At 36.2% G+C, this 12,466-nt stretch overlaps 1 protein-coding gene across 2 annotated transcripts in view; it reads left to right on the top strand.

Annotated features, from left to right (window-relative positions):
* Nucleotides 1-12,466, top strand: part of Poxn (paired box pox-neuro) — a 34,196-nt gene that overhangs the window by 18,314 nt on the left and 3,416 nt on the right. For both annotated transcript variants that reach the window (XM_034321061.2, XM_034321060.2), the window contains 2 exons: nt 3,963-4,003; nt 8,829-9,049. In XM_034321061.2, coding sequence (XP_034176952.1) covers nt 3,991-4,003; nt 8,829-9,049 — 234 coding nt within the window. In that variant the 5' untranslated portion in view covers nt 3,963-3,990. The remainder of the gene's footprint in view (nt 1-3,962; nt 4,004-8,828; nt 9,050-12,466) is intronic.

The raw sequence follows: 12,466 nt of genomic DNA, 5'->3' as shown, positions 1-12,466 counted from the left end.
AATTTTTTAATTCTGTAAAACCACGCAGTGAAATTAATACCTAATTCTTTGGATGAAAATAATGTAGACTCTTGACTGTAAGAACCAAATTTTCGAATATCTATATCATAATATTAGATAGATCTTGGTGATTCGAATAATTATTAATTACATGGAATTTCAATTTCTCCATAAAATTATAACGATGAGATAAAGATTTGTCTTTAATTTCAGTGAGTGTATTAAAAAGTTAAGCTGAATTGTTAAATTAATCAGAGGATTCTGAAGAATACTCAAAAGATAGAAATTATTGAAAATTGAATGAGGGAAGAAGGTAGGCAGCCGGTAGTCACTGCCAGTTTATACGCAGAAACGTGTTAAAGTGTGCTAGAAACGAGCATAGATTATCGTGGGTAACGTGTTCACGATCCGACCGAGATGTCGTGTGCATGTAGGCCTAATATATTCAGATTTTTATGGCTGGTGGCATATCGGAGATACGGAGGTCCACCTCCTCCCCCTTGCCACCCCTTCGGTGTGCTAGGCTGTGTCGGGCAAGCCTTCTCCACGTACCACTTAAAGCACGGGGTAACCTAATGAATAAACAAAAACTAGATTTCGCTTAGGGCTTACACGTAAAAGCGTGACCTTACTGACGATTTACCGCTGCGGTTCTCAAACCAAACCTCCTTTTCCAGAAGATAGAAAACAAGATGGAAAGGCCTTACATAGACTCATGATTTAAATTAGTGAACGAAGACGCGGTTTTTAATATATTTTCAAGATACTTTATATCCATGAATCTGTATGTCGTTACTGGGAAATCTGTTTGAAGATTCAAAGTGGTATCCTTTCACGTTTTTGTGGGGCCGAGGATTTCTTTGGTAGTTTTTGTGATTCCATGTGAAATTGCGATTACACGGGTCGTAAGGAGTTATGAGTCTTGTTTCTTGCCCCTTTCATGGCAACCTGGTATGGTTTCATTGAGCGAAAGATTGTTATTGATGCAACCTTTCTTTGTAGATTTCAAAGTAGATTAATTAATGAAAATAAACTAAAGAGTATGTCATTTTGTCATAGTGTATATATGAATTAAATTTAATTATATGATAAGCTAATAAAAAATATATAATTCAACAGATAATTTAGTATAGGTATGTATTTGGGAAAAGAAAATTGGCCAAAAGGCTAAACAATTTTCTGTAGAGCTGAGTACTGTCTTACGCAGGCATTGATGTCACTCTATTCATACGACACCGCGACGTCCTATTCTTCTAAAACGCTATAGTAATTCGTTTTAAATTTCATATTATCAGGAATATACGTCTAATACAATCTAATACAATTTCAAACAAATAAGCTAAAGATAAAGCAATCTTATCACATTATTAACAAAAAAAATTTCTTTTCTTAAAACTACGGTCAGTTATTGAAATTTTACTGTTTCCAATTTAAATGTCCCTGTTTCATCGATTTTAAGCTAGTCTTCTTTTTAAAATGATCCTTCGATCCTCGAGTACGACTTTCGCCGTAATTGAAACATCGTGAAAACATAGCGTGGCCAAAAGAAATTACCAACGGCCTGCTACGAAAGAGAAAAATTCAGCGTGTCGAGAGCGTTCGGTTCGTACATCACTTTTGCACGTACCGCGAAGACGAGGGAAGGACAAGATGAAGAAAGAAATAAAGCGGGAAGGCAGAACACGTGTTCGCAAGAGTAACACCGGCAAAACACGTGGCGCGCGAGAAATGCGGGGAACGATCCTCGTAGCCGGTCCTGTTTGATTTATAATAATCGTTCAATCCTCATTACCAAGATATTTTATTGTGGACCTTGCCGGACAAGGAAATCGACCACGTGATTTCTGATAATCACTTGTGAAAAAACTTCGCACTGCAATCTTTTCCGTAACACCTGTTTACGAAATATTGATAAAGCTAATAAGTAGTGTTGCTTAACTGTTTCTAATTAACCTCGCTCTATTTATCTTTACTCTCATTGCCAGTGGAAATAGTTATCTCGGCACTTCACAAAATTCGTAAGTGATAGAAATCCTGAAATTTGGATTCTTTCAATCAAATTTTCACACGGTGTAAATAATATATAAAACATTCTTGGATCGAGGTGAAAGATTCTCACGGAAGTTTTACAATAAAAATTGGTCTAATTAAAGCAACTTGAGCCATTTGTATCCAGTGCTTTTTGCGAGCGGTCTCGCAGTATCATCAAGCGAATAAAAGAGAACTGCATTTCGTGCAACTGAGAACCGTGCCTTTAACGAGTATCGCTTGACACCTTGAAATCGCTTCGTGATGGAATTTTAGTATCCGCGAACTTTACAAACTCCATATACGTAGAATCGAGTTTTTTCGAAGGTGATCTGCGACGCCATAATAACTTTGCACCGTCAATTTTCCAGGTCTTTGCACAGGATACAGATAAAAATACTTGGCTCATTTCTTGTGTAATTTCTGCACCCGTATACGACATATTCTCCGTCATCTTGAATTTTCATTGGTAACACATGATACCTATATAAGTACCTACTTTGTTATTTTAAATCTTTAAATAGAATGTAAATTTTTCTCTTAACAACATTCTTTTATTGATTAATTTTCAATTGTAGCTGTAATATACAGACCTTACCTTAATAATCGTTTAATTACCTTCTCAAATCATTAAACTTACAACGTTCGGGTTGTACCAACTACGCCCACATTCGATGGTTCGAGCGAATAAGACACGCAGGGAGATCCTCCTTGAAGGTTTTCGCAACAAATCAATCAGAAGGGGGATGAAAAAAAAAGCACGAAGCCGTGGAATAATTCCGTCGATATAAGCGTGCAGCCGCGTAACGTGTAATAGTTACATCAGATTAGAGGCAATGGTAGCGAGCGTGTAAGCAGGCTTAATGCGTGGGTAGGCATCGAGTTTGTGGTTGAGGTGTTCGTTGCACGTGAATACACCTGAAATCGTGGTACACCGGCACAAACACAGGTTTACCGGTAGCCGGTGGAGACCTCGACACGAAACAGGCGAGGGTAACGACGAGAACGGGAGCGACAAGGGGTACAGGGGTTGCCTTTGGTAATCGCGCATTAATTTGCATCAGAAAGTACACGCCACCCGCCACGCTACGCACGCATTCCACGTAGTTTTCCGCTCTAACTCGATCTTCCGAGAGTTCTCAAGTCGTCGCGACGCGTCGCGTTTCCACCTTACGATATCCTGGATAGATCGGTGGATTTTTGTCCATGGAAATGACCTAGAGCTACTGAAAACTTAGAATAGTCAATTATGAAACAAAATCGAAGAAGACTTGATGATATAAAAATCTTGTTGAAATGAGACACTTGATTTATCAATCAAAAATAAGAAAAATACTATCTAAAACATAGTCAATTCTAATTTATTCTACATTCCACGCCATTGAGAATTTGATCAATTGATAAATTTATTTTTAAAGCGTAAAATCAATTCAATATAAATTGTTTGGCCGCCACGAAAATTGCATCGGATTACACACACCTTTACACCTTGGTTGCTTGATCAAGCCGATAACTTGGTTTGTCGTTGCGCGAAATTATCAATACGTGAGTCGACTGTAAAATTCAGTAGGAAGGAGAAGGGGCATTAATTTATCTGCAATTATGTTATTTTCACGGAATGAGAATCACGGCCCGCTAGCGGTAATATTTTGCCGCGTGGTACGGTTGCATATTTAAGGGTTGCCATGTCAAGCGTCAAGCGCGCCCTTTGAATACATTTAAATTCATTAACAGTAAAGGCTATGTTCCCGTAAACCTTGCCATACTCTACACGTACGAACCTTCATACGAGTACACACGAATAGAAAATATCGACATGGTTACACGCTAAACAGAGCATTGTGGTCGTAACAATTTGATACGAGTAACAAGAAATCGATTAACAATTGCAATCATCTATATTCGCTAACGAAACAACGTGATTTTTGTTACAGATCTGTCACGGGGAATCTCTGGATCAATATGCCTCATACAGGTAAGTTCGACGATAAATAGATATTAAAATATTTTAACCAAGCTTGATAGAAAATTTGGTTTTTTGATTTGACAACAAAATTCCTTATTGCGACTAAAATTGCATGGAAATAAAAATATTTATTGAGTTTGTTAATTTTACACCTTTCGACAGACACGTAAAAAAAGGGTTAAATTCTTCCACAGATAGAAATATGTTAAAATTCAGTCTTGACGTAAACAGAATTTCAAACCTTGTTTCTGATATATACAAGTAAAAACTATTAGTTAGCAGACGTATTAGCCTCACTAATACAACAGTGTCTAGCAGATACTCGTACAGGGTCTCTGATTTATGCAACGACATGGAGTAGCTCGTCGTTATCGTTTCTCGGACATTTAGCACGAGGTCGGCTACCGTCGGCAAGATCAGAAGACCAGTCGTTCGACGGTAAAAATTAAAATCACTCCCTTCTTCTTCTTCTTCTTCTTCTTTTTATTTTCCTTCTTCTTCTCCTCCCGTCTCGTCTCGCTTTCTCACGAGGTTGTTACATTTGCCGATCGCGAAGTCGTCTCTGCAAGAAGCGTATCCGTTCACGAGCGATTGGCTCCAAGCATTGGTTAAATTACGATTTGGAAGGCAGTTTGACAGTAATTAACAAAGAATTTTATACGTCGCATGGACATGTTATTAAACGGCTTTATTTATATCTCACTGCCCTGCCTTCTCTTCCGCTTCTCCTTTCTCATTTTTCTTCATCTAACGCCACCATGAATCTCCAACGAGTCTCTAACAATTATTTTGAATATTGTACTCAAAAACTGATTCCTACTTGATATTAACAACCCACTTCATTCTCGAAATTTTCAAGAACGACGTAACCGACGTGGTCGAAATGGAAAAATCGAAAAATCGGACTCATTAGCGAGTGAATTAGTAATTAACCCAGTACACCTTGAAACGGCAGATTTATAGGGGTAAATATGATTTCAATTACGATTAAATGTGACTTAAAATTGACGTTACAGTTGATTCAGATTTCCTTCGTATACAAAGAAACATTTACAAAATCTGTTAACGTAGACGTGATTACAGGTAGACAGGTGTACAGTTTGGTTAGGGTCTAAATTGTGAACACGATAGCGATCACCTTGGTTCGCTAATTCTAAGCTAACCATTATCATGTATCCAAAGATACACCCTTGCTGATCCTGGACGTACCGTCGCGTCGCATAAATATTCTTTTTTTTATCTTAGCTAGTTTATGGCTTATACGAGGTTACGTGTTGGAATGCATCAACGAGATGTCAGGTGTTTTTCTTATTCTTTTAGCTGGCAATGATAACTGGCACGGTAAATTTATTTCAATTATGTCTATAAAATAACGATAAGATGTAGTAGTAAAATGAATAATTAAATTGAAAAATTAGTGCATTTGCCACTAATGAGGGTAACTATACTGTAGTCACTCGCCACTATTCTCTATACATACATAAATTAACGATAAGGGTAATTATTTTTGTTTAATTTTCAATCTTTCACTTGAATGAAAATCATGTTTATCCAAATTAAATGTGACGTCGATGTTCTTTCGATCATCAAAGCTGTTGAACGATCTTTACGCTCGATAAATTCACAGCTTGACAGTGGAGGAGTGAAAACCCACGGGAATCTGACATTTATTCGCGCAATTTCGCGTTTCGCCGGCTGATTTTTATAAAGATAAGAACAACTTCCTGCTCGGTTTTTGCCGTAATAATAATTTGGCCCGCGGTCGTGTCGGTCTGTCGCTTTTCTGACCGCGTGTAATTTCGGACGATCTTCAGTGTCTGAAACAGGAAGCGACACTCTTTTTATCGTGTAGAACGAAAATTAAAGGGGAGTGCAGAGTGTAAAAAAAAAAAAAAAAAGGAAAAGGAATACGGTGAGGAGAAGGAAAAGAGGACACATAAGACGGGATTTTTAAGGAGGTGAAATAATAATTGGCGATAAAACCGAATAAATCGTTACCAAGCTGTCGGATATCGTCGATGAATAACGAGGGATCGACACGCGAGAATCTCTCCCCTTTTGGATGTAATTTCCCTCGTAATAACGTGTCGAAAAAGTTTGTCGCAGCCGTTTTGAAGACAGCTTTTAAATCATCCGACTGACAGTACTATCGAGCATCGTATACGCGTTTCTTTTATTACCGTCAATTTTCTTTCTTGCTTTTATTCTTGACCGTTCGATATGTAGAACGAGAAAGTTACAGAATGTATAATTTACATAAGTGTGATAAATTAAACAGCATTTTTGGTATTTCGCCAGTTTCGTATTGGGCAGCGTGAGATTTTTATGCATTAACCGGGTATAAACCGAGTTTCAAATATTTTAAATCATTTTGTTTCTGTTGGTTTTTGGAACACGATGATCATTGATTTTTAATGGTAATTTTTTTTAATGTATTACAGGCACTTTTTTTAATGCGAAAGATTAATAACTTCATTTAAATACTTATACACATTTTAATTTGCATCTTCCAAATATTATTAAATTCCCGAAAAACTAAAAAACTAAAAAAATTCGAAAATTTGCTTAAATAACTACTATCTGAAAAATTTCTCTTTCGTCAAAATAAGTCTACAATTATCCAATCAAATATCGCTTAATTCATCGTGCTTTAGAGCCTCGGTATAAAAGCAGAAGTCGTTTCGTGTATCCCAATGAAATATTTTATTGCTGCTTCATTTGAAACGCAAACGACAGAAAGCCACGTGCAACAAAACCAAATGGAGCAGCATTCGAGCGTTGATTACATGAAATTTCCATGAAATTTCGGAGTCTGGTAATAATTATGCCGTTAAGTAATAATCGGCTACCGAAACGATCCGAAAATTAGGGAGGCCCGGTATAGCACCGAAGATTTATGAAGAATCTTATAATATCTCCGAACTTTGGACATTTTTCCATATTTTCAGTGTTGATCGAGCAACATTCATTCAAAGCCGAGGTCGCAGAAAGCGAGGTACATAACTCAAATTTTATTCCTGTATGGTTTAATGCCTGTTTTCAACGAACGGATATAAAATCATTGATCGATTGACGTTTTTATTTCGAGCATCATGATTTTACGATACTCTGCGCGACGATGTTCTCTCACATTCTCTTGGTGAAAATATCGCTATGTTTTTCAAAATACAGATATTAATCAATCCTATTTATGATTAAGAAATCAATGAAAGTTTACAAATTTTGTTGATTTGCTTCGAAAATTTAGAAATTTTTGCATTGAGTCGAAACCATTACCTATGCAGAAAAATATTTAGGAATGGTTTGATGAAAATATAGGAAAAATGTAGAATATGATGAAACTAACAGTTTTTATTATTTTTTAGTTAATTTCTGCGGCATATAATAAAAATTCTTTTCATAGAAGATATCAATTTTATTCATCGAATACTCTAAACAGCTGCATGCTTAATCAATCCACGAAAGTTAATCGAATTTTTATCTACGTTGTCATCTTATGATAATTTTTATCGACCGAACCTGACCATATCCACTTAAGAAGATTTAATTTCCTCCTCTTCTATTCTAATTTGATGAATTCAACTAAATAACCAAGCTTATAAAGAGATAAAAAAGAAACGATTCGTGATTGAACGACATCAAAAGTCTCTTTGGTATTTGTTAATTTATATTCTTAAACTAGTACTAAATGTCATCAACATCGATTTATTTATTAGCAATTATTAGCAACTAATCAGAGTTCCTGTTTAAAACATCTTGCTTTGTACTTATGTAAAAGTATTTTACGACAGATGGTCTGGAAATTAATCCAGTACATCTAAGTTAATTCGTCTCACGTATATGTACAGGAAATTGGATATATCTATGCTAATAGAATAGATTAGCATTAAATCACTGATAAGCCCGTTTATAAAAATTTCTAGATAATTTAGGAAACAAACACCTTTACCATTTACATAGTTTTCAGCTTGCTTTTTATATGACTTGCCTTAATTTATTAACATACCTCTTAAATAATGCAAGATTTGTCTACTTTGTGTTTGTAAAAAACAAAATTATTTTTAATTAATATTCTGCATTCTGAGCGTGATTCTTCAGACTTACCTTAAATTTTTAATTTTCGACTTTCGAGTCTCAACATTTCTCACCGAAGAACAGGAATTAAAAACTCTTCAAAATTTCGACATTTTTCACAATGCACTTTCATCATACATTTTATAGTTCTTCAGAGTACCATAATCAACCACATGGTAATAATTGATATTAATCCAAAAAATCGAACAAGTAAAAATTATCTTTCGTTGCATCGAGTTGTAGAAGGTGCAACAATGTGGTCGATCTGCTTACCGGGCAATTACCGGATAAAAGGGAGAAAACAATCGAGTCCCCGGTAATTTTATTACTCCTTGAATGCATGAAAAATTGTTAAAAACGGTAATTCAAAGGATCTCTGGAAATTAACGGAAAACAATTTCGATAAACCGTTCCCTTTTTCTATAATACTTCTTTGCCTCGCCTGATGTCCGCTGGCGGAACAGAGGATAATTACACGTCTTCTTTTCCGGCCAACATGGAAGAATGTCAGAAACAGTTCACGAGGACATTCGACTTGCCAATATTATTAAAGACCACGAGAAAAGAGCATTTAGCTTTGACTCCTCCCAAAATTATGTACGCACTATTACTATGATTATTATTAGAGAAACAAATTTCCGTTCTCGATTGTAAGTTTTATTCAAGAGTATACTAATAATTTTATACCTGATGAATTTTTGTGTTCAAGAAAGCTATGCAAGAGCTAAGAACTCATGCATTTGATTATTTTCTGTTGCAGGTCAAGCGGGAGTTAATCAATTGGGTGGTGTCTTTGTTAACGGCAGGCCATTGCCCGATTGTGTTCGACAAAGAATCGTACAACTCGCTTTGGTCGGTGTTAGACCTTGCGATATATCGCGACAATTACTCGTTTCTCACGGATGTGTCTCGAAAATTCTGACAAGATTTTATGAAACAGGAAGCATCCGACCTGGAAGCATCGGGGGAAGCAAAACGAAAGTAAGTTTATAAAATTATCATTAGCTAGTTCAGATAATTAATATTGATTATATAGCAAAATAATATAAGGTAGTGATCCGCAGTTTTGTTAGATATTTTTCACTTCATCATAATATGCTTCAACAACGATTTATGTCGCTTCATTATTAAACCAACAAATTATAATCACCAACTAAAAAATTTATAATAACGTCTCTAAACTTCTCGACAATCCACGTCTAATTAACCAAGATCGTTAAATTTTAATATCCCCCAAAAAGACGAGAAATGCTATAAGAACATCCAAAGAAAAGGGAATTCTAAGAAAACAAATATACTAATGAGGAAAATCGACGCGGCTCATCCTTCCCTACATGAAGTTTACGGTCGCAAGTAGGAAATAATGCTACTTAGGAAATGAAGGAAGGAAGAAAGGAAGGAAGGAAGGAAGTGTGGTTTATGGGGCGGTGACACTGATGAGAGATGCGAAACATGGCAAAAAGCCGTCGAGCCAGAGCGACGCTGATGTGATTTTAAGTAAGGGCTACTCGAGCCGACAGTGTACGCAATTATCCAAACACCTTGCAGCGCAGTTCATTTGCATAATTTCATGACTTTGCGCGGGTTTTCTTACTCTCAGTCTCGCTGTCGCGTAGAATTATCATGGTTCTCAGGTTAAATCCAAAGAAAATAAGAACTTAGCAAAAGATTCAACATTTTTACATTTTACCTTTCTTATACAATCTGGCTTGATGGCACAAGCAAAATTTGACTTCCCTTCGAATTCGTATTTTTATGGCATAAATGAACTAATTTGCCTAAGAAATACAAACCAATATATTTGTCTATAAAGGAAAAAATCGATTACTGCACCTTCAAAATGTTTTACGCCTTCAGAGCAACAGGGTCATTATTCATCTTCTACTTAAAACTGAACTTCACTGAAATAAAAAAGTTCAGTACTTCTTGAAAAACGTTTCCATGATCCGGAGAGTGCTCCTCGATGTTCATTCTCTCCGATGAGCATGAAACAACGAGAAGGAATATTGCGATTTAACGAGTCTGGATGCGAGTGCAACGATACCAGGGTGCCCAGCACGTTCGATAATCAAGGGCCACAAGGTAACAAGGTGGATTATCTTTGTCCAGATGCATCCCACGAAAGCCAGGAACCGACAAAGAGGTACCACTCGTATCTCGCGAGTGTTGTATTACGCGTGTGACGTCACTAATGACAATATAATTGCACGCTGCCTATACGAGGAATTTCTTACGATGAGCCTTGCGCTGGAATACGCGCTGCGATCAGCCGTTTCGGCTTAATGAATTTATTTTAACAACGCCAAGTTGGCGTACATCGACCTCCTCGCTGAATCGTGAGCAAAAGGCTTCTTTAAACCGTTCGCTATAAAACCCTGACGAGCATATTTAAATTCCGACTGTGCACGAGGACGATTACGAGCGCATGTAAACGATCGTCATCAACGGCCATTATTGCACCGTGTTCGTTTTGGTTACGGCAATATGCCAAAATAGTCGAGTAGTTGCCGGTTATATTGTGTTTCAGCGATCTTCCTCGACAGGATGCTTTTAACTATTTCTTGAACGGTAATTGGCATAACATAGAAACGAATGACAAAATATCTTCAGAAACACTTTTAAATCCCAATATAATATAGGTAACTATTACCTTTTTTTTTGTAATTATTGGTACTTAATAATTACTGATACTTTATAATTATTGATACTTAATGATAACATTCTATAACCATTTTGAATGCACCGTGCGTGAAAGTGAGTCGTTTCAGAGATTTAATCTCTACTGCTCGAAGGAGTACAAGTCGTTCATATGGCAGACATGTTTCGCATCAACGACTTACGTGAAACATAAGTATACACGATCCTTGTATAACATAAACCGGTGTCCAATTGCTTATCTCTGGCTGATTCTTTATAAAAATGACACCTATTCTGTTTATAAACAATGTCGCAATACCTACGCAATGTTTAAAAATAGCATTTCATTACAACATTAAAACTGCTGTCTAAAGTGGTTAGTTGCTAGGTTACTCCCTTAATAGAATGATTAATTACTGGGTATTTTCACACAATAAAGACTCCAACTTGTCGGTACTGTTTTATTTAAATAATATTTAAGCCTAGAAATTACTTTCTACACGATCGTGTGTCGATCGAAAGTTTTCACAATGTGTTTGTGACAATTTGCCATGCTCATTATTCTTGACCAATTATTCTCGAATCGATCGGTAAATTTGCGAATTAATTGTCAAACTATCGTCAATCTACACGTGTTCCCGGTACGGTGTATAACGTGTGCCACTATTTTCGTCGTTATCTTTGCCGTGTACATACATCCATTGGATGCTCACAGAAACACGATACGCGTCAGATAATGAACTCGCATCACGACAGAGAAAATTGTCTCATGAAAAATGTACGCCACATCGAAAGTCCGATAATAAAGTGGAAGCCGCGAGAAAATCGCGCGATCATCTGCTTGTACGTGTTCTTTTTCTGTGTTTGTGTAACCACACCAACAATTTTGTAAGTGTCCCTCTCTCTTTGACGGTTCTCCACACCCTGAAATTTATGGAAAGAAATTGTATAACTTTCTTGGAATTACAGTCCCTTCTTGATAAAAGGAATTTCTCGAAGGAATTAATTTCGTTAAGTATAATGCTGTTTGCAACGAGTATGTCATTACACGTTGTAATAAAAGTTTCGCATATTGTATTTGTTGAATATCAAAATTGTATGCTGGTCTACGGTGTTTTATTTAAACACAGGAAATTATACCTTCCAAGAGTGGAATATTTTAAGTGTACGTAAACGTTTATCTTTTTTTTTTTTTCAATGCTCTGGTATAATTATTTGAAATTAAAATAAATTCTTATCAATGTGTTTTTGGAAAACATTGCGATAACATGGTAACAAATTTGCATACTATGTTTTAACAAGTTTTTAATTAAGTTATCATTTTAAAATAGTTATGTGTTAAGGTGTTTCTTATTTATATTATTACAAGTATCAATCTTACAATATCATTCATTTTTTTGATTCTATAAGATCGCTCGATACATTCAACGGATTTCTCTCCAAGAAAATACCATAAATATTCTCGCGTGTGGACATTCGTTTCCTCGGCGATTCCCACTCGTCGATCAGAAGCTTTACTATTTATCTGGTAATTAAGATCTCGCACGAGTACATTGATGAACCGTGCTCGAGCTTTTTGCTCGATGGGTATTTATTTCTCGATGCATGATTCAGTAATAGGCGATAAAACGTCACGGGACAACGAAAACAAACAACGAGCAATCGTGCATCTGTGTTCATCGTGTTTGTACATCAAACTATTAATTAACTTACATAAATAAATATTAACGCTTTGATAATCGCACATTTCGTGTGGTAATA

This window comes from Osmia lignaria, chromosome 12, assembly GCF_051020975.1.
Source record: "Osmia lignaria lignaria isolate PbOS001 chromosome 12, iyOsmLign1, whole genome shotgun sequence".
In the NCBI taxonomy this organism is placed as follows: domain Eukaryota; kingdom Metazoa; phylum Arthropoda; class Insecta; order Hymenoptera; family Megachilidae; genus Osmia; species Osmia lignaria.
This window is presented reverse-complemented; position numbering and strand designations above follow the sequence as displayed.